General features: G+C 38.0%; 1 protein-coding gene across 3 annotated transcripts in view; it reads right to left on the bottom strand.

Annotated features, from left to right (window-relative positions):
- The window catches only part of LOC119732454 (IQ motif and SEC7 domain-containing protein 1-like), a 36,341-nt gene extending 12,372 nt beyond the window's left edge, over nt 1–23,969 (bottom strand). Inside the window, exons 1-5 of one of the 3 annotated variants that reach the window (XM_038205978.1) lie at nt 23,310–23,969; nt 7,812–8,358; nt 4,666–6,875; nt 3,475–3,636; nt 375–489 (exon numbers count right to left, since the gene is read on the bottom strand). In XM_038205978.1, the coding sequence (XP_038061906.1) occupies nt 375–489; nt 3,475–3,636; nt 4,666–6,875; nt 7,812–8,358; nt 23,310–23,404 (3,129 nt within the window). In that variant the 5' untranslated portion in view covers nt 23,405–23,969. Of the gene's footprint in view, nt 1–374; nt 490–3,474; nt 3,637–4,665; nt 6,876–7,811; nt 8,359–14,530; nt 15,171–23,309 lie in introns of those variants that run through there. The other 2 variants (XM_038205980.1, XM_038205979.1) reach the window with 2 other exon arrangements.
- Nucleotides 23,970–24,332: the final 363 nt, after the last annotated feature.

Raw genomic sequence — 24,332 nt, 5'->3', positions numbered from 1 at the left:
CGGAGTAGATCACCTCGTGTGCTCCACGTACACGAACTTGATCATTCTCAAATATGATGAAACTATCTTTGCAAAACTCAGCGCGAACAGACCCTGGGTACAACATAGGCAAGACGTGTACACGTGCATACGTAACAAAGATGCACATAAAATATGACCAAAGCACTGGACTTCAGAATTAGAAATGCTCATCTCAAATCAGTTTACCCAAATAATACCACGGTATAACAAAACAATTGTTGCCTGTCGAGGTGTATTCCCTGAGTTTTGTACAACTTTACATTGGGCAATATTTTACTTTGAATCATTTGCACCCCTTGGTGATATGGACTACATCATAGCAGACAACCATTGTATAACATTGGTTTGTATACCTCCATGAGTCTCTCTATCTTCTGAGCTTCTCCTGGAAGTCTGAATGCTGTCTGGAATTTACGTAATGCTTCATCAATGCACAAATCACGGAAGTTCATCTCATCTACGTAGCACCTGTTGTAATACAAAGGCAAAGAAACAGTGATTTGAAGTCGAGTCTTACATGAGAAGTATATGCATTTCACTGGTGTTCAGACAATCCTGTTTTCTGAAAAATGTCATTCATCTCAACACTGGCTGAACTTGGCTAAACTTATTTTCTTTTATCTAAGCACCTGTATTACATTGTATTAATGTGTTAATTCACTGAAGTAACCATAAAAGCACTGAGTGCTCAGACATTTTCAGGCAATACAGGGAGCAACAGGCAAAGCTGTTTCGGGTCGTTTAGTGATTTAATGGGTAACCAATTTACTAAATTGTATTACATTGTGTTTATTCACTGAAGAATCAATAAAACTATAGCATGTTCAGACGGTTTCAGACACTACAGTGAGTAATAGGCAGGGCAATTTGGGGCACTACAGTGACTAAAGGGTTCAAGGATAACTGTCATCAATATCAATGTTTATTATTGTCCAAAGCTTTTGGAATTTTATTAGTTTCAAGCACAATAACTGCCATATCTTTGCGGTTAACCAATTTGAACAATTTTTGACCACTTGTTATGCAACAGTTGCTTAAAATAAACGGCCATGGGTGTTCACTGTAAGGGCGTTTTGTTTGGGTTTGTAATCAGTAATATGCTTCCAGAAAGGAAGGAAGTGAGGCTTAACCTTGTCCCAGACAATTTGACCATCCTTGAGCACTACAAATAAAGATCCCAATTACCGGGGCTGATCCTTAAAACTTTGTGAATCAGCTTTGAATTTGCACTGACAGGTTGGTGTGGTTGTCAACAGGCAAAAGAGGTGGGTGGACAGTTGTCCTGGAGGAACCACAAATTAATCAATTCATTCTCAAGTGAAAGAAAAACATTTATTGTGTTAACAAAATTATGGCAAAATTTGAAGTACCGGTACATTTTATCCCTACACATATTCTGACAGATTTTTACCCTTTAAATTTGATAGCAAGGATTCTAATTTGAATTTACATGCACTACACAAAAGCCAACTGCAATGTTCACACTAACTTTTTTTGAGTTTATGGAAAGTGGGCGATAGTTGGACGTAGGAACAAATGATGAAATGATTGCCCTTGAACTAATAGGATCCATTTCAATATGGAACAAGGTTGGCTCTTGATTCTGACAATACAGGTGCACTCTGATGTTTCTATTAGACAGTTCCTGCTGCTCGGATTAACACAGATCCTCCTGTTTTTCCCCCCACCCATCATCCAATTTATATCAGACAAAATCAACACCCACAACAATTGGGCCACTCTGAAAAATCCAATTTTACACAATGTATTCTTTTTGAATTGGTAATCTTTATTTGACTAAAAAATCTATCATCTAATCCAAAAACTGAAAAGATCATTTTCTAAGTTATGATTGAATATCAGTTGAGTATTAAAAAAAATACAAGCAAAGAAACTTAGATACTTGGGTAGTTTTTGTCCCTACAACTTTCTGCTTGCTTCAGTAACTTTTCACCTCTAATTTTTCACATGCGTATGAGGCATTTGTTGAGGTTTGGTTCTCAGAAAGACTGAACAAAATCAAACAAGCAAATGAAAGGTTGAATTTAGAAAATAAAATGACTTCCTGGTTTGACTTGGCATAACAAGCCTTTCAAAACCAACCTACATGTAGGTTTACCACCTGCCCCAAATTCCACAGGTATATGGTGTTTATACATGTAGATGTGTTTGAATTTATGGATTGTATGGTCACGCATGACACGGATGATCAGTATGAGGAATCTGACCAAAATAACTGCTGAATGATTGCACTAACACCCCCTCCACCCTTGCCTGGCTGACGTCAGTTGCCAGGATGAGTGTACTCTGGCAATGTCATGGGTATTATTCCTACAGGAAACCACAACGAGGTGGAACAGGATCTATACAAATATTTGCAAGGACCCGCTCCAATATATGCCAGCAACTGTGGGAAAAATCCTACGAGTTGGTGGTTGTTTTCATTAAACATGCATTATACAGATATATTTATTATGTGTTTAATATTTCATTTTATGCATGCCCACGTATATTGATATCTATCTGCCAGCTTTGATGTGATTTGGAGGAAGAACCCTTTCATGTTACCTACATGTAGCTTGTTTCGACAAAATATGCAAAATACTCCCCCATTTGTTTTAAAGGGAATATACGACATTTGCTCTTGCTGTAATTTTCAGAAATGGAAGGATTTGGGGGTTAGTAGTTTATAGCAAATACAATGTATTGTTACACTGACTTGTTTGAAGTTTTGTATTAGTAGATGCTGGAAAACGAAGAAAAGCAATCATGTTCTTGTAGTCTGGTTCCCTGACCCCACTTAAGATGAAACGGAACATTAACGTTCGGGAATTGTAAGATCAGGAAACCAGTCTACATGTTGCTGGCTTGCACCATTCATAGGTGTATTAATCGATTGTAAACAAAATGTTTACAATGAAAATGATACAAAATACCACTTTTCTTGAAAATGCCAGCACACCAAGTGCCACAATTTCATAGGATGCTTTCGACTGTCATTCACTAACAACCCAGTAAGGTATTTCAAAATAATTTGGTAGTTTTGTTTTTTTGATATTTGCAGATGTTGTGTATTCCCTTTAATTGAGTATTCATTAATGATAGATTTATTTGTAAGAAAACAGTTGACAGAAATTTCCTCTTTTATCTGTTTCATATTTTCTCATTTGCCCTTATTTCATGTAAAAGCCTGCAGTAAGTGGTATAAGTTACATTATCATTCAGGTACGAAGTATGTACATTTTAAGTTGGGCAAGTCAACTACCGGTATTGTTTGAAACTTTATAAATACACACTGTTAAAAGAGCTTAATACAAATTACATGTTGATTTGATTTGAAAGACAATATGGAAGTATTTCAGGAGATTTGTATACATGTATATCACATTCATATACATGTAAACTACACCAATTGTCTTTTTAACACCACCCATCTTACTCATTAGTACTTACTCTAGGACCAGCATGTTGAACTCCTTCTGGAGATTGCCCAGATACTCTCCAATCTTAGCCTTGCTCAGCCCTGTCCGATTCAGGAGAAACTTGGCAACTTCATTCGGAGAGTTCTCAACAAATTTATTATCTACTAAAAACTTGATTCCTTTCTCTGGTTTTCTGTTTGGGAAAAAAAAAAGTACATGTAATTGTTAGTATCACTCTGAATGTGCATGTACGACAAGGTGAATAATTACTACATTTTTATTATGATGCAGTACTAAAAAGATCATGATAAAAAACTGAACATTTGGAAAAGCTTTATAAATCGGTATAAAAAAACCTTTTGGGGTGTTTGGGAACGGTCATGAAGTGTTATCAATTTATAAGGGCTGTTGTTTCTTGGGACCTAAATAAAAACAAACTCATTTAAAAAAAAACTTGACATTCCTGTTGCCCAAAGTGTACACAACGTAACTGACCAACATGATAATGTTCATTAAAATGTACACTTGAGATGACAAGCGTTGGATTTATGGAAGGTACGGGTAATAGTTGCAGCAGAGGGAGGGGGATCTTGACTAACACTTCTGTGTTAAGGACAGGATGTAATTAATTTCACAACAGCCGTCGTTGGCGCCTAGTGTGCCATGAGTCAATCATGTACATGAACTCGATGCTGTCCAACTCTCAAAACTGTAATAATTCAAATGCCATAACAGAATTCACATTCTTGAATAGACAATAACTTAAGAACTCTGAGATACACTTAGAGGAAAGGGCTGAGATCAGAGCCAAATGATCTCAGTTCTGTGGCAATTCCAATTTATGCCATCATCTCTGAACATATTACATACAGCATAGAGTCAACTCAGGTCAACAGATCAGCTAACATGCCTAAATTTCCCGTGTGCATATCGATTGTAATCATTCTATGCCAACATTTGTACATGTTTGATTGTTTAGTGATTTAGTTTCTGCCAAGATGACTTGCAAAAGCAATTCAAGTTTGTAACAATGTTAATTTACTAAATTTGTATCACAACTAGGTTCATTTATTGCATTTTTGGAAATATGGTGAATATGGCTTTCAACTAGCAGCGAAACAGGTGGTGGCTTATGAGGAAATTTCTTGAATTAACTTTTTTTAACGAATTGTTTGGTTAAAAAGAAAGAGAGAGAGAAAAAAAAGCAGTTTGAGAAACTCACTTGTTAAAAAGATTGAGACCAATCCTATATCTCCTCCAGCGGACAGCTGTCATTGGTATACTAAGCATTGGGTCTATGGGTCTCTTCTCCAATGACTCCATGAAACTAGACTCTAAGGACAGACTGTCCAGGCTATCTGTTATACTGGAATCATCCCCAACTGTGAAGCGACAAGACGAGTTACTACCCTCGCTACTCATACTGTCTCCTGTTTCTGATCGGGCCAGAGTCTTGCTTGGTACCCCTGCGGTTCCGTTGACCAATGTCCCATTTCTGGTTGCCACTTTGGTGTTCTGACTCTTTCTCTTCCAGATTGGGGACTCCATCCCACTGGCGCTCTGCACCCTAGAAACCAGCTGCTTGGATGCGGAGGTTGGAGGTGTGGAAGCCGTGTGGCCGGACAAGCTGACAATTGGCAAGGAGGCACGCTTCTGACAAGGTGTATGAACCTCATCCTCATCATCTGAGTCCGAGTCTATTGAGGAGGTGGAGATGATCTTATCCAGCATCGTCAATGAACCCTCTGGTGTTGCTACAGTCACGGCAGGTACATCCTGCATGGATTCTCTATCAAAATCACTGGTGGTGACCGTAGAGGCTAATGAGATCTGATCTGATCTGTCACCCAGATCCCCACTGCTTAGAGAGTTGGACCGCATTTTCTCTGATTCCTGAGCACTCTTTTTCTTGGCAAGGGCTTCAACAGATCCCACAGTGTGCATGCGTGGCCTTTCATAAGGATCCTCGTTGGGTTGTGTAATAGACGGTTTTGGCTCGATTGATATATTCTGACTATCTGTTGAGGAGGAACTGGACTTCCGGTATTGCAGAGGACTGTCAACATGGAGTTTCCCCTGCACATTTCCTTCATGCACTTCCTCACTGCTTGATGGCTGCTTCTGTACGCTCTCCGTTGATTCCCTTTGCACTGATGCCCTAGGATTGTGCCGTTGTGGTTTAGGAGAGTTGGTAGGAGAACCCTTTCGTGTGCGATCGCCACTTTTGCTTCGGGAAAATGGCCAGTTCTTCTTCTTGGGAGAAATGTCCTCTCCGTTTTTACTTTTGGGGCTTTTCTTGGCTCTCTTAGTGCTGGGACTTGCCTTACCCTCTTTGATCACAGCTTTAGACACAACAGTTTTTCTGTTTTCCATACTGATGGCTGGCACCAAGGGGCTTTCTACTTCACCTGATGAGGTACCGGTAGGCGTTGAAGGACTGGCACAAGATTCCTCCTGAACACTCACTTCAAAAGTAGTTTCCATCACTGGCTCCTCTGGAGCTGGGACTACTGTCCCTGGCTCATCTTGTTCCATCTCATGTTCAACTTTGTTAGCGACTTCAACAACATCTTCACCAGTAACTATTTCGTCCTTGAAATCTATTTGTGTTGCTTCGCTCTGATCGACAGACGCTTTGTCTTCTGTCAGCGCAGTTGGTTCGTTCTTGGTCGAGTCACGGACTTGAGGCGTCTGGTCTAAGTCATCAAATGGAAGTCTCTTAGCACAAGCAACTTGACCAGGGCTGCCAAGCCTACAGGAGAAAGCCCTACCGCCACCATCTCTCAATTCCGTGTTTTGTATTACCATCTTGATGGTCTTCTCAGTTGTGGCTACATTTGCGGGACTAGAACTTTGGTTGTCGCCCCTTGCAGTCAAGTCATCACGAGAGCCAAGTGGTGTAGAATCTGTGCTAGTATGACTACATGTATCACTCTCATCTGATTGTCTATGCATAGTCAATGTCACCACAACAGTCTGTGAACTCAAACGACTTCTCTCTGCCGAGGAGGCATCACCGTCAGCTTTCACCTTTAGGTCTGGACTGGCAGATGCAACTAAACCTCGTTTAGGTGTGACATTGTTACTGTTATTATGATGGACTTTGTGCTTCTTCTTCTCTGCACCTACAGTTTCAATTCCACGTAGTTGCTCTACAGCTCCCAGTTCTTGTATACCCTTGAGTGGAGTCTTTGTGGAGACAGGGGAAGTAGGGCCTGAACTGCCAATAACCATCACCCTAGCACGACTTCCACCAATGCCCCACTGCTTGGAGTGACTGTCTAAGTAACGCGAGATACGACTCTCTGATGGAGTGCGACGTAGCCGCTGGAATTCCTTTTTCATATTGTGCTGTCGAAAGGCTTCTTGAATAACTTTGGCAGCGTGGTGAGCTCTGATGCGACCACCATACCGCTTCTCAAGCATTTCAACCTGAAACAAGACATTCCATACTCAATCAAAACAATATCTTAAGTTAATTCAAAACTAAACCCAAATAAATGACAAAACTATGAAAACAAATTTACAAAAAGTACACATAGCTTGTGATGAGAAATTATCATAAGACATTAAGAATTGGGTTGAATCAAAACCAAAAATGTATGTGTGCAGTCTTGACTTCATACAACGTTAACATTTTATTGTTTAAAATCCTTATAACACACAGATTTCCCCACGATACAAGTACAGCCATGTATGGAGCTGTAAATGATTGACACTCAGTAGTTATGACGCGAGACAAAATGCACCTCTAAAAGCACGACGTATGGGTAAGAAATAAAGAATTGAAATTCTAATAATTTTTTTTTTTTTTTTGGATGTGCATTTTGTGGAATTTTTTACTGACATGTTGAAGAGGTTTATAAAACAAAACAAAACAAAAAACATGAAAATGGTTTGAATGACGCAAGAGTCACCATAATGATTAGAGGAATAAGTAGACAAGGTATGACTGAAGTACACGCAAGATACTTGATTTGATTAAAGGAAATGCTGTGTCAAAAAGCTCACAACGGATCCAAACTTTTTTACAGAAACAGGCCTAATACAAATCTTGAATTGCATCAGATTTTGAGTGTGTATGGAACACATGAATGAAAAAAAATATATATTAGCAATCCTTCGATCTTTCGCTCAGGAATAGGAACGACATGAACCCACCTACAATTTTCTTGGAATGGAATCTGCAAGAGATGCAAAAACTGATATATTCGGATAAATTTGTAACTTTTCCTTATCATTTCAACACAATGGCCAAGAAATTGGGTCATAAAGCCTCAACCATACATGTACATGTATGCATCTGGACATGAAACCAAATGCCTCTTATCTTAGTTTCACTCTAAAGTTAACATCAGTGAGTCTTACCTGTTTATTCTTGAGATCTGAAGACAACTCATATGAGTTACTCAATTCTCGAGACTTCTGTATGTGCCTTTCATCTTCTCGTCGTTGTTGTATGGACTTCTCGCGTCGTAGTGAACCTCTAGGTGCCTTGGGTCTTGGTGTGATGTCAAACCTTGGTCTTACTTGGCCGTCAGGGATGGACGTGGAACGTTGAAAAGATGGTGAAGCCCCCAGGCCTGGGCTAGAGCTTTCTAAGGTATTCCAGCGTACGATAGGAAGCTTGGATTTCCCGTCCCGCCTGACGCTAGAGTCTTTCTCTGTCTGAATAGCTATCGTCCTTGTAGGAGTTCCTGTCAAATCTATGGGCTTAGTTCTTCTACTGGAAGACTCATTTGACACTTCCTCAACTTTCAAGTTAAAATGACGAGCTTTCTCAGCCACAGATCTTGAGCTGAGTAAGTCCTCAGGCTCCTGAGAATGCTGCTCTGGCTGAGGTTTCTCTTCAATCGGAGCTGGCTGTCTGGATGCCAGGTCCACAGAGCTCAGAGTCTCAACTTCATGTGGATCACTGTAAGCACATGTAATAGAAGGAAATGGATAATAACAATTAATAAGAAACCTGCGCAACATGCCGAGAAACTGTTCCATGATTCTTAGGGAATTTTGCCAAAACGTGTAGCTCCTCCAAACTCTCAGCATGGTGGCTATGCTGACCATCAAAGTTCGTATCTCTCTTCAATAAATTAGGGAGTTGCCTCTCCCATGTCGTCATAGCAAATAAATAAGTTGATAAAATACTGCAACTTTTTCCCAAAATTGACATGCACTGATGACCAGGTATGTGTTTTATGACAAAGGCTTCACTCTGCTTTGGCAGTACACAATATAGATTCACTGGAACAGAACCAACCAAGCCCACACTGCATGCACTGTGGGCTGTTCATTTCTTTCTGCAGATTTGGGCTGCAGATAATTCGTTATGCATGTACACACTGGCGGACAAAAATGTCATATCAATATGTGAAGGTCACACAAACAACAATAAAGACAAATAATTTTGATGTATTCTCTTCTGAAATCCAGTGATGACTATTTTAGGGTTTAAAAATATAACTTTTTTTAAGCTGACACTGTCCCCCCCCCCCCAAATGTAATACGAGTGCAGCGTCATTCAGACATCATGTTACTTTGTTAATTAACATTTAAAATTGTGCATTTGACCAGTATTTAAAACATGAATACCACATGAGTAACTACTTGTATTTGAAAACTAAAGATATGAGTAACAAACTCAAGTTATAGGCCTATTGTATGCATGTCAATCATTGTACACATCCATGACAATATGCATCTGTGCAGGAACTGGTGCTGTACGTGTAGGTGACCTCAATCCACAACCGATACAAAGCTAGGGAAGTTATAAGTTACAATGCGTGTAGATATGATTAATAATACACACTAGATAAGAAGCAGGTATGGTGAAGGATGTACATGTCCAGTTACTGTGACATCTTTGTAATGCATGTACATGTACATGTAGGTACCTTGTATTAATTGAACATTTTGTACAGTTTGGTGAAATGAATGAATTCTCCTGTAATTGATCACTTGGATTTCATTGTTTCATTAAAACAAGACAGCAACATACATGTACATGTACATGTAAAACAGATAAACAGATCCTAATGTTATGGTGAATTGTTAATTTGTAATTTTTTTTAAAGCGGATGTAAATGAATTAAGAAAGAACGAGTTCAGCTTTTACAAAAATGAAACCAAAACCACGAGCAAATATTGCATATCTACATGGTTAATCATTTACTCAAAATATTGTTCACTGCATTCATTTAAGGAAGCACTGCTTTTAATTTATGGTTTTAACAAAAATAATAATTCTCTGGTGGACTTCTCAACCAGCAGTAAAAAGTGTACCTCTTTTCAGCCTGAATGGCTTATGTCAACTGCTCACCTGGACAGATCGTTTGCTTACATGGAATTCTTTTGTGCTAAAATTGTGCTAAAATCATACTGACGTGACCCAGAAGAAAATCCAATGATCACGCAACAATTTTTATAGTTTTGTAGTACATGTATCACATTCACATATCCTTTTCCTCTGAGAAAAAAAACACCTGATATCTTGTATATCAACCTTCTAAATTTATTGCAATTTGTAATCTTTTGTTTCTGTCTCTTACCTGTACAATAATGTACGTGTGTAATTTGTGTTTCGTTCATTCTAAAACAGTGGCTAAGGGGCCTATATTTATGTGAGGAATATAATCCAACAGATACATTTTAGTGTATACAGTACTACCAGCAGAATCAGCATTTCCCAATTTAACACCTGGTGCAGGTACATTGGCCAGTCATTCTTGCTGAATAATATCCGCGGGCAATTGCATGGCATATCCACCACTGCAAATACAATGTATGCCTACAGTGTTTTAACCAAAAACAAGTATTGGATCATTCCCTATTGTAAGCCTACTAGTCTCATTATTGCTTTAGTCTGTGGGGAGATCAACATACACATGTAGATCTTATACAGTAGATAGTTTTTATGTTAAACATGAAGGTGGGAATTCGTACAAGTGATTTTTGAAGTTCTGGCTGAGATAGAGTTCCTTGTTTATTAGATGTACACGTACACTGTACAACTGCAAAGACATATAATACATGTATATGTCTGTAGACATTCTCTCAAGATTTCACAGACGTTTTTATGCAGGATTATTCCTATGTGACAAAAATACAAACTGTAACAGTTGTTGTCAGACACTACAGCCATACCAGAGCCTGAGCAGTGCCTGAAGCACATAGTGACCTATTCTTCCTTGGGTCTCATGAGAAGGTCACACAGTGCTATCAACATGTACATGTAGTTCCTATAGCCTCAACAACTTACAAAGCCACTATATATTGTAATGACATTTCTCATCTACATGTAGATGGTGTCATTTTATATTTAGTCCTTATTGATCAAATCGGTTTTTTTTAACAGCTGAAAATATATTGCTATAATTTGACTCAGAAGAAATAAAAATGTACATGTACGTCAAATTACAATTTGAATAACATTTATTACAAATAAATCATTACAAATAATGATTCATTTTTACCTCTACAGCTTTGTGCTTGTCTTTGACTTTATTTTACATAGTTATTTTCCAGCCTTGTAATGGACAACTTTCATAAACAAATAATACTAAAGTAAAGAAAAAGAAAATGATACATTTCAAAAATTACAAAAGCGGGTTTAGCATATCATTACCATGGGGAAGGAACAATTGTTTAAATAAACCATTGCAAATTTAAAAGATCCGCCAGCAATAAATAAATTCATGTACATTCACATTGACAGCTACATGTACTTCTTTTCCTGAATAAATGTCATGTCACTAAGTGGCAGTTAATGCCACTATTGGGATGAAAAAAATGAATTGCCACTCTAACTAATATTTCATTAGGCCTGACACATGTCTGCCTATGTCACCTGTTATTCAAGCAATAAGACTGAATGGGAAGATTCGCTTCCTGTGGAAACTAACATGACCACATGAACCTTTGAATCCATTAAGATTCCTGAGGCAACAGAAGGTCTGGTAATATGGACATGTTCGGTACATGCTCATGTAGAAAGAAATCTAATTAAAGCGTGGATAAAATAGGATGTTTAGCTAAATAAACTGAAAAATCAAAATTTGTTAACCAAAAATTATACAAAATAATAATAATAATAATAACAAAAATACAAATTTTTTGTTTTCAATGCTCAAGGCACCAATGTTTCTCCCCTCAAATTCCCAAGTTTGTGATTTTTTTTTCCTTCTAAATAACAATTGCTTTAGTACACTAGCTCAAATATTACAAAGCAAACTACCGATACATGCGCGCAAATGAGTTTGACTGGTTACCATGGACACAGTAACCAGGGCTAAAGGGCTTATTTTAAGCAAGATAGTTAATGATCATATACTGAGCAAAGCCTCTCTGTACTGTACTCTCTAATAATTAATGCATGAACAAATACCGGCTAGCACATTATGTTTACATGTACATGTACATGTCATTCACATAACACTATACATTGTACATGTACACATGTACCACATGCACTTGTCTGTAGAACAATGAAAACAATTTTAATGTCCTTCCATGAACAACATTTCCTTTTTTTTTCTTTTTTTTTTTAAAGATGATGCAAACAATCTATAATATTTCAAAATAGTCTTAGCCAGATTCACTTTGGGGCCAGGATCCAATAAACATGGAATGGGTGTTTGAATGATTAACAGTTTGACAAAGCTAGCAGAGATAGCTCATATATCTGGAAAATTCATGCTCCCTTCCAGAAATGAGGCCATGGTGACTGATGATTGCATTTATAAAGACAAACTTCTCACCAATTTGGTTATATTTTACATAATTTCTCTAAAAAGAAATCACAAAAAAATTCACAATTTACATGTAGACAGAGCCATAAATGTACACAATTAAGAGTTATAAGTCCCTGACAAGAAGGTACATAGTCTGACAAACACTTTCCTAAAGGCTTTAAAATTTGGAAACAGATAATTTTCAAATTCAATGAAATGGCGATGTCTCTAAACAATATTTCATTTTGCACAACTGAAGCATACACACAGTTCCCATCAAAATCTGACTCCCTCTCTCCCATAATCTATGTGTAAAAATTGACTCAATGTCCTTGCAGCTAGAAAGCAGACATTCTTCCCTGCCAAACATTTAGAAGCAAATGGATCGGTTGCCATAGATACTGGGTTTGGTCATCAGCCACACTAACGTGAGGCAACTCTGATTCACAGGATGGTGCCTTAACTCTCCATTAGGATCTGCTCCATTGATCTCTGCTCAGCCAGCTGCCTATGCACTGTTTTTAAGCCTCAGTCAATACAGAACAGAGAAAGGTACAGTATCTCAGTGGATCATGTTGGCTTCTTTTCCCCTCTATTTTCACAAGTAGATGGCCTTAAGAGTTTTTCGCCTTGCATTAACTAGACACGTGATTTAAAAAAAACCAGTTAGCCTTTGGACTACAAGTACATTGTATGCATGCGGTACCGGTACATGTATGCATAATCCATGGTGATTTAAACATATACATGTACGTATGCAAAGTGGCTGAAAAATTAACAAGACATGCGCAAAGTTGACAATATCCCAAATCTTGTAAATAAAATCATCTAAATATGTGACTGTAAACAATTGCTGAAATACCTCCAGCAAAGGTAAAACATAGCAAAAATCCTCTTGATACAAGATAATAAAATTAAGATGTACTTAAATGGGTGTTACCCCTCCCCCTCTAGCCTGTCTGTTGATGGAATTTGACTAGTCACAGTGCCTACAAGAAATATGATCTGACTGACCTGTGACTTGTGCGTAGCCTGTGTATAAAGGCATGGCAGGTTTTGACTCTCCTGCTGTCTGAACAGAACTGGTGTTTTGATTGTCTGTGACTGTTCAGACAGCAGGAGAGTCAAAACTTTTGCATTTCAAGACAGCTGACTAGAAGACTGTCCCATTGTCAGATTGGTTTCCAAACATGCTTGAGATGACTGAATGGTAATTCCCAAGTTGGTGAATGGATTGCCATTTCCTCCTCACCCCTAGGGGCTGGGCCTCACTCATCCAAGCTGACCTACCGTACATATCTCCTCATGGAACCAAGCATCATCAAATGACAAACACAGGACATAACACAGGACAATCTCCACAAGATATGGCCAGTATTGCTGGTGCTGTTTGCCTGAGAGATTATTGGCTTAGTGCAGTGAATAGTTTTTTTTACAGCTAGTTATTTTACATATTTTAAATGATATACCGGTAGACAAACATATGTTTATCATAAAAAAAGGCATTTAAACATACAAGGACTTGCACACACTCATGAATATTGTACCAGACATGTACACCTACACATTTGTAGGATGATCAGTGAAACATGATACATGTGCATGCCAATACAGGGTTCATAAACTATTGATCGTAGTACACTTCTGTGACAGATCTCCATTGCCGTCAATTTACTGATTTAGGAATCAGGGGGGTGTGGAAATGTGATCCGTCTAATGGCTTTGGCTGCCAACATTGATTCAAGTTTCATTTTATATCGCTGGTGAAAGACAGATCACAGATGTACCGATAGGCCAACCGGTACATGTATGTACAAAAACAGTTTGACACAAAATGACCATCCAGTTTACAAGGTATTCACAGCGGTAACCTGTCGTACACTATACTACGCATATACATTGTGGAAAGTAGCTTAACTTTCTTTTGCATATAAAGGCTCAGATTTCCAATCCTTCTATCATATTTAACAGAGCTTATCCATGCAATGATAGTTTTTGATACATAAAATCATACATACATGTAGACTCTCCAATGATAAAGCACAATATCAGTTTGGCTACGGTCAGACAGCAAATACACAGAGACTACCTAACAACGTGAATCACAGTTAGCTCTAGGGACAGGACACACAAAAAACAAATCAAAGATTTGACATGAAATTATTGAAGCCAGTTACAGATGCTGATGTGCATCATTTCCGCCTGACTGAGGTCAGACAGCAGAGCAGTCACGTCTGCAGTAGCAACCCAACCAGATAAACCGTCCGCCACACACCATTTCCCCACATGATCATGTTATTTTACAATGTACTAGAGTTAATTGACAGAATCTAAGCCGCTGACATGATTGAGAATCCTTACCACTGTGGGGACATGTTGTAGGAACCACTGCGTCCCAACGCCTCCGTCACTGGTACATTCCCCATGCTTATATTGATCCCATGTGAGACAGAAACACAGAGTTACACTTCACCACTGGCTTGCCTCATTGTGTCTCATCCTTCCTATGCAGCAGACAGTAGCAGTACTCAAGATACTGGCTATTTCAGTCCTCGCGGGATGACGTCAGACGAATTCATGATTATAATTACCAAGTCCATTTACATGGACGTTGTATCACATGTTGGCAAGAAATCCACTCTGATCAGAGGGTCATACGTAAGCAGGAAACTCACCAACTGACCAACCAATTGACCAGGATCAATAGAGCAATTATCATTGATCAACGCAGGGACACTTATTCACCCATGAAGAAATATGAATGTGTCGCAGACTCGCAGCCATTGTTGAGAAGACAACCAGCAGTTTTCAGCATACAGATTCATATTTGCCTTGCGTAAATGATGACTTATACATTTAAATGGGCAACTGTACATGTACGGTGTACATACATGCACATGTACATGTTATATGCATACCAGCATGCATAATACCACTTATGTAAATGTGATTGTAAATGTACGTGTACACATGTAGACAGACTTGCATGTACTAAACCGGTACATGATGTAACTATACAATGCACCTCTACTAACATCTATTATCTGTCTATTTGGATATCGCCACTTGATGCATATATTCCTCATCAAACACAAATTTATGACAGCTTATCAAACTAGGCTGAGTATCACTGACACGTAATCGCTATCATTTCAATATCAATTCGAGTTAAATCAAGGCCTCCAGTTTTGCATGTGAGTTGTTTCCTTCATGCAAAGAAGTCTTTTCAATTTAAATCAGTTACTTAATCACAACGGGTTGAAAATCACCAAAATACAAAGAAGGTATTACTAACTGCAATAATTGTAATGATATTGATATTTGAATTCTATAGCACCACAATACACAGGTCAAGTGGACGTCAGCTGGACACTATAAGGTAATACACTGTACGCTGTATGCCATGACAAATACCAAGAGTTTAAAGTTTATATTTATTACATCGATAAGGGTGCTAAATTTTGCTTGTGCCTATACATGTACAATATAATTGACCAACACGCACATGTGTGCAATCACGAACCACAGGTGAACAGTGACATATATTGTGGTCACCCATTTCCTGTCACAAGAGGGGGCTATTCAAGTAGGACCATACTGTCATGCATTTACCGGTAATTTTTTTGCACATGCAGGAAAGAGAGATTATCTGGATTTCTTAAAAGACAGAACTTCAATCCAAGATAAAACAGAACCTCATTTTCATGTATTTATTTTGTATTGTACTACTACAATACTTCTGACAAATATAATTTAATTAGATAAGTACACAATTTTGGAAAAGAAAACCCACATTTTGTTCTATTAGAGCTGTTGGACTACAGTTGGACATTCATCAGACATACCTTCTGTTCTGTGATTGATGCAATATCTGAATGTATACTGGTCCAAATAATACTTGACCATTTTTGGGGTTAAAATTTTAAAAATTTAGTCAGTTGACTGCACTTCATGTACATTTGATTGGTTAGACATATACAGGAAGACATTCTCGGTCAGAGAAAACCTGGACAGAGACAACAACTACATCATGATCAGATTTGAACCGTTCATCTTTGCCAAGTAATACTACCTATTCATTGAATCCTGTGATTGTGACAATATTGTCCTAGGCTTTGTTACACATCTTGTTTTGTTAATAAAGACACAAATTATAATAAAATTCTGTCGAAATCTACAGAACTTTGTAAATGTACACATGTACGGTACCAGTCAATGTTGTGCTGAAACCTGGCTTTTCAATTTTTTCAACTAAACTAGGTCGTACATTATCATAAAGACTGGACTGGATATACGCAGCTATTTTTGGAGGTCCTCAGAGAGGAGGTGACTAGTAGGTGTTCCCCTTCAGCAAAAAGAGTAGAAATGACTGCCTGATGTCTAGGCTTCCTGTGGGCAATGTTACGTGTTGACAGCTACATGTCCAAGCAGCTGCTCTCCAGTGTGACCAAACCGTGATGGAATCTTTCAAACTGCATAAGAATGCAAACCGCAGTTCTGCAGAATCACATACTTGCAACTTAAAACAAATTCGGCTTTTACTAGAAGACTTTCAGCCGTTCCTGTACGTTTCTCTAGGCCTGCTAAATCAGGTGATGGAGTCCGTAGCAAAGTTCCCCCTCAACGGTGGCAAAGAGAGAGCTACAATGTCCATGTATGCAGACTCTTATTTCAGTCGTAAAATGTACTTCGCCACACCCTACCCACTATAGTGTGTCTCAAACACCAAGCTCTAAAGGACCATCTGCTGTTCATGCACAAAGTTCATAGTACAAAGTACTGCATTTACAAAACTGTCAAGACATTCAGTTACCAAGAGTTTCAGGGAATAATCAATGAATAAACTTATCTCCTAAAATGCACTCACCAACGATTGCCAACACCAGACCAGAATCAGACAGTAGCAATTAGTCCCCCAGTGTAAGGAAATCAATTATTGTAAGATGATAGGCTGGAGGTTTCCTGACGGCCATAGGGCAGATGAGGGGTGTGCACATCTGACAGGTGAAAATGACGTGGTTTTTATTCGATGCATCTCTTCATTTATTTGTGTACTTTAAAGTGTTAACCTCCAGGTCCTTCTGTTATATATATAGGCCTAAATCTAAAAAATAAGTGAAATATACTTTTGGCGAATGGTGATGCTAATTGCTATAGTATCATTAAATGTACACTGTAAAATTTACTAATGAAGAATCAAACTACCCTGCATCACTACAGATTGTGATTTTGTTCAGGCTTTGTGGCCTGTACATGTACTGTACATGTACGGAGTTCCCTGAGTTTTAAGCTAAGCAGAATTCCTGTTGACTTTACAGGAACAAATGCAGATTTCCATGTGCAGCTGATATCCCATCATCCGATATTGCAACTTGACTCCAAGTTTCCAGGTTTGGTCAATATCCAAGGAGGATACAACCTAGAAAAACTAGATCCTAAAATGAAAATGATTCCCAGAGATTGTATTGTGTATCTTGTAACTTAACAACTCCAATACTTTAGAAATGCAGTGTATGCTAATGATAACCAGTTATTGCACAATTTGTCCTATATTTTTACAATGATAAATTATACCACTGGAACTTAAGAAATGTCCAAATTCTGGAGTGTCCTCATTTTTTGAGGTTCACAACTATTTGTTACAGGAAGATGGCAACTTGTCAAGACAAGGAGGCAGTGTCCATGGAATGTGATCTGTCCTAGCGACAACCAGTGGTCATTCACAGGAAATCGGGCTCAAGCTACAACAGGCACAGCTATGGTACTTGAGCATGAAATTGGTCCAAATAACACTAGGTTTGGCGGATATCAGTCTGTGCCGCTGGCAGTAAATATTGGAGTTGGAGTGTGAAACTGCACTTCAAGCACTGATTGAAGTACACTGACCATATCCATGAACCAGTCCAGGCACTGAGTGACCGCACCACACTGTACTTTTTGTTGGGAAAAAAAACGACATGCGCGCATTCAATTTCTCATCATGTATTTTTGAGGTTTTGATTACAGCATTTTTACATTTGGACAGTTGGAGAAACAAAATATGGTATTCCCTTTTCATTGCAGTTTGGGACCATAAGTTTAGCCAAACATCCTGATTGTGATACATGTACATGTAATGCAATATTGCTCAGGTCAGTAAAATGTGAGGTGTTCTGGCAAAATGAGATGGAACTGGGCTCAGGCCTTAGTGGAGAAAAATGCAAAAACCAAATGGGGGTGATTTTTTTTTTTGATTTTCAGATTTATTGATATTTGTAAAATATAAAAATAGTATAAAAATTGAGGGAAAAAAGGTTTTTTTAGGGAAAGACATTTTGCACCTCGAAACAAAACTCGATACTTTAAAGGCCTTTTCTCAGTATTTACTTTTTTGACAGGTTGATTAATGTGAAACTTAAACACACACAACTTGTCAATGGAATGGCCGATTGATGTGCAAAAAACAGTATTGCAAGGAGAATTGAACTCTCTTTCATAATACCTGCTGACCCTCATTTCGACCTCTGCCCAGTTCTGTCTCATTTTGCCCGAACGCCTCTCAAATGATTCCCACAGCATTAAATACATGTAAACCTGTTACTTCCATAACTGTTACAAAGTTACATTCTACTTACTACTCTTTGATACCAAGAACTAAAAACACTGTTTAAAACAGGTTTAAAATTTATTTTAGCAATAAGTAAGTATGGCCTGAAACTTTATGAAACTTACCAAACTGTGCCTACAGCCACGAATCAAACAACAGATCAACAACAATACCGACCGGTAGGTTCCATATAAATGAGAAGCACTGCATACCAAGGTGGATTATAAACTTCAGAGATCACCAAGATCCATCTGGATACACATTGTCTTTCTCTTAATGATGAAGAAAACAGCCACAAACCGGAAGACGGGGCAAAATTGCTTTTCAAGAAATATGCACTATTGCAGCGCTGTGTGTGAGTCAGCTCATTGGAAATCCCTCCACAACAAAAAGCCCGCTAGTCACTGAATCCAGCAAGAAGGCCAGGCATAATCACAGTGATAATACTGCCATTGTTGGCAGGGGAATTAAGTTACTAGAAACTGACCCATGATTGTTCACAGGGACAATACAACTGTGAAGGATTTACAGGCCAGACAATAGATTTACTTTATGGTTTCTTTCTTGGTCCTAAACTGTTGTGCATTTGTTGACAGTGATAATGGTCTTAGTTGTGCTTGGGGATGGAAAAGACCACTGTTTATGATGATCAGACAGAAAATGAGACAGTTACATGTATGCACATGACTCTCTAAACCTATAACACTGATTATCTGTTTTACATGTATGATGTAGGTTACCAGTCCCATGATGTAAAAAAAAACCTCAGCATTTTGCATCAAGTGTGTAAAGAAACTCTAACTTCATATGATGTGAATAAGAAACCCCATAAAAGTTGTCAGATAGTCACTTAATTGGGACATAAAACACAGACTTGAGGGAAACCGATTCTGTAAAAATAATGTACAGATATGCAAGGATCTACATACATATGTACAATGCACACGTATGCAATGTAAATTTACAATCAGAGCAGGCACACTGTGTGTTAATACACTCATACCGTACAGTACAGTACACTGTCTACCAATTAAAAAATATTCCTAATGTAAGGATAAAAATTAATTATTGACTAATATCTACCGATTGTCTGTTTGCCAAACAATTAAGTTGTCAAGAATAGTGCATGGACTAGGCACTGAACTTGCTAATGACTCATTCCATTATGAGCACTAGAATTGGTTGAACAACATCAATCACACAGGGTTGCTCAAAATGTTCCGATAATATACGTGTACCATGTGAGGAGACAAAATGAACACATCAAATAAATAATTTTAACATAGGGACCAGCTGCATAAAGAGAACAAAATCCTAATGAAGTCTTAGACCAAGAGATACCGTACAGGTATGTACAGTACCGTACTGTACATACCGGTAGTATACATGACCACTTGCCTTCAAATGTCTAGCTGCACATGTACACTCTTCACCGTCATCTTGTGAACTGGAAAACATCCCTTTGCTACACCCAGCCGGCCGTAAGGACACTCATCATAATACAGTGTCTATAAAGTTCCTCTCAATGTTATCACTCACTGAAATACAAAATACAGTTCTGGATACCCCTTCACAGTCGCAACCTCTTAATAAAATATCACCTCTGATAAAGGTTCAAGATAGAGACCATCATGATGCAACTTAGCATGTATGTAAATGCCATGGACTTGCATTGAGTGGTGTTACTGGCCTTGTGTCGAGGTAGAGAGAAGTGTGCTTTTGCCACCTGCTCTATAATGGTAATTGATTGGTACGAAACGATGGCATAAAAAGACATGCACTCATTATGTAAAGGTACAAACACACCTTTAGACCATTAAAAATTAACCTTATTTTTCATCTGAGGGAACCAAATCCGGCTAAATACTTAACATTTAATAGTTCAATATATCATACTCTTATTGCAGAAGTGTATGTACCAGTAAATACCCGGTACAAGTTATTTGGATCAGATCCGCCGAAAATTTCATTGCACAGCATTGAAAACCAATGGCCCAATTTCACAAAAGTTGCATATACACAGTGAGTATGTCAGAAACTTTCATGTACCGGTACCTAAATCTAAATGACGGAGAGCTTTCCCAGTCATTTCTGGTGGGATAACTTGCAGTGAACAGATGATACTTGGACAATTAACTATCAAAGCATGATTGTTGTAAGCCCCATTATCACTATTACTCAACTTACCAAGGTTGTTACAAAAAAAAAAATTCCACAGCTTTTTTTTTAAGGGAAATTAAATAAATGCTCGTATATTGTTTCATAAATTTTGCTACAGTAAGCATACCGTATTGCGTAACAACCATACATATACCTTTCATCTTGAACACTGTGAAAGCGTTTACTTTTATTGAAAATTGAGGTAACAAGTAAAGTTTGTTGCCGGAAACGAAACAAACAGGATTGGAAGGTTACAGGAAATGTTGCAAATACTGGTAGATACCACACAGATCATGAGCCTGTATGGTCTACTTGGAATTACGCACTAATGAGGATTTCGATCTCGTCCTGAACACAAGGTTGTTATCGGAAAATCAAAACAGCCAAATGTCAAGGTACATGTAGTATGTTCATGTCCTGCCTGAAGCAGTTACATGTACAAGGACATGTACATGTACATGTAGTTTAGAATACATGTACTTGTAGTCAAGGCGTGGAATTAACAAATTCTGACAAAACCTCAAAAGCATTAAAATTACGGTATTTTCACATCAACAAATCTTGATTTAGTAGGCCTATAATTTTAAAAAAATGATGTTTAATAGTAAACCAACATGCATTAATCATGATGATTCTGACTTCTGAAAACAAAATTCAAACATAAGAAACTGTGAATGTTATTTTTACTACATTTTAAACATATGGTCCAACAGCAAATGCTAAATGAAAACAAATGTCAGTACTCACATTTAGGATGGTCAGACAGAAAAGAAGACATTGAGAAATCATGACCAATATTTCTTAAACACGCCAACCATTTAGACTCTATGCTAAAACATGTACATGTACCTGTACTCCACCCTTTTGGAGCACAGATATGTTCAATATTACTCACATGTTAGCCATATTCATAGCTTCTTCAAATATCTTTTGGTATCATCACAGGTTTATCTTTTAGAGACAATTCTCCCACGTTTGTACCATAGAATGACGATGACACAGACTGCAGGATGACGCTCATTACTTGTTTACATTGGAATGACAGATACGCGTCTCGTTGCAAAGTCCAAACGGAATGCTGGTATTAAAAGACTGTCATGTAGCCTATTATAAATGGTTCCATTTCAAATATTTTGTTTTAATGAAATAACAAAAGTGATATGGTAACATAAGGGATAACAAATAAGGGATAACAATTATCATAGAGATTACATGATAGATCATATGACTGTTATACACGTTTGTGAAGTACACTATACATGTAGCCCCATGTACATCTTACAGCAAAGAACAACTTCAAAATAAACCACAGATTTTCAATTAAAAACTGAAAGCTGATGTAAAACAAATCTCATTGGGAGGAAGTTTATTTACGTTTGATATTTCAACATGGAAATGCAGCAATCATATACAATTTTTTTTTTTCTGAGCATGCACTGAGTAAAATATACACCTGACTTCTGACTCCACACACAAATGTAAAAATAAACACATGGTTTGTGTTGTGTACATCATTAGTAGTGCCAAAGTCAGTGATAGATGACAGCTACAGTAACTTGACATCCTAATTTATCATGTCTCTCCACATATAACTCAAGATGCACTCTGGATAGTTCAATGCAGCATTCATCACGCGTCTCTTTCACAGCCAGCAAGACCATTTAAGTGAACAGACCACCAGAATCTTGACTTCAACATATATCCCACCCTACATGTATCAGTCAAACATATGTATTTTGTTTGTTTTTCTCAACTGTAAACCTTTAAAATTGTTAAAGTGCTACTAACCTTATAGAAAGAATAACAGATGCTGGTACAACATCAACTCGTTGAACATAACATTGTTTGTGTACAGTTACTCATTAGCCATTGGTTCGTTCTCTGGTGACCAAATCCATCTAGTGCTTGCTGATCTACTTTTTTAGTCAACATTTCCTTCCTTGTATTCTCGTCTGGCTGTATCAAAATATTAACCTTACTTGTACATGGCTTGCCAAGTTTAAGTTGCCTTGAATTGTTTGGTGTTCCAAGATTCTGTTCCACTTCCAAGTTTTCATTGGCATAGGGTGACAATGGGTGTTAGCTTTAATTAGCAAATGTGGATGTCATGTCAAACATGTGAGGGGAAAAATTAGCAGAAAGACACCACCACGGAATGGACCTGAAGGCAAGACACATCAGTACTCTTTCATTTTGGACTTTCCTGTGCATTCTGTCATAATTCTCCTAACACACTGACTTGTCACTTGATGGAAACTGTACACACCAAGAACATTTTCACCAAACTTATTTCCCAAAGTTCAAGGCAAGACAGAAAACAATCCCTGTATCATACAAAAGCCAACAAAGCACCAAGTTCATCAAAGCAACAATTAGTACAAAGACATAGTTTACCTGCTGGTATTGAAGTTGTGGAGACTGTGTGTGGTACTTGCTGTGACAAACCCTCCTGGCCGTCGAATGTAGGGACTTGGACTTCTTTCTGCCATCTTAATAATGCAAATTCCACCCAATAACAATGCTCAACTTTCAGAGTGTCGAGGAAACTAAGCTGGTGAGATTCCAAACGACAACTACATGTAACTTTGGAATCAATACATCCACAGAAATGTTCAGAGATCTGTGAGTGCAGATTGATCCCTTCTGATCTGAAAACACTGAAAGTTAGCAGCAAAGCGTCAATTAAACTTCTTTGAAAACTTGATTCAGGAAACGTCATACAGTACATGTACACTGGAAGTACCAATAAGACCAGACTGTTCCGAGATTCCAAAAGCTGGAGGGAATTTTGTTAACGTCCAGTTGGATGATAAAGATCCGTGTCGACTTCCTTGCAAGGGTGTTGTCTACTGCAGCAATATAATGGGGTGTAATGGGAAATCTTGACAACAGCAGGTAGTACAGGATGTGCACCGACCACAGGAAATGCGACTTGGAAATTGGTTCTTCATATGGTATCCTGTGTGCCGATTGTTCACTCAAAGACCAGGTTATTCCTGGGATCACATGGGTCACCAGCAAAGCTGTGATTGGTTGATTGGTCATTTAAAGACCAGTGGACATTCATGACGTGTAACAAGAAGGTTACCACTGCCAGACTTTTGTTGAATGTAATAGAAGTGTTACATGTACATGTACATGTAACATGATAAATACTGTCATATGCATGTACGTTTGGGTATGCTGTATGGACTTTCAGTTATGGGTGTATATGCTATTGACACATACAAAAATTATGGGTTCACAAACTGAAAATGAAACAATGCTTTTAATGAATATACGTGTGTATTGGTAATTCCCATGTATAGTATACATGTACAGTGCATGTAAATTATAAAATGTATATTTTGGTTTCAAAGTTTATTTAAGCTGTAATGTTTTTAGTAGCATTTCCTGACAAAACAAAATAGCCTTGAG

Source organism: Patiria miniata, unplaced genomic scaffold (assembly GCF_015706575.1).
Source record: "Patiria miniata isolate m_02_andy unplaced genomic scaffold, ASM1570657v1 HiC_scaffold_24, whole genome shotgun sequence".
NCBI classification, from domain to species: domain Eukaryota; kingdom Metazoa; phylum Echinodermata; class Asteroidea; order Valvatida; family Asterinidae; genus Patiria; species Patiria miniata.
The sequence above is the reverse complement of the archived record's forward strand: the minus strand, read 5'-3'. Positions and strand labels throughout refer to the sequence as shown.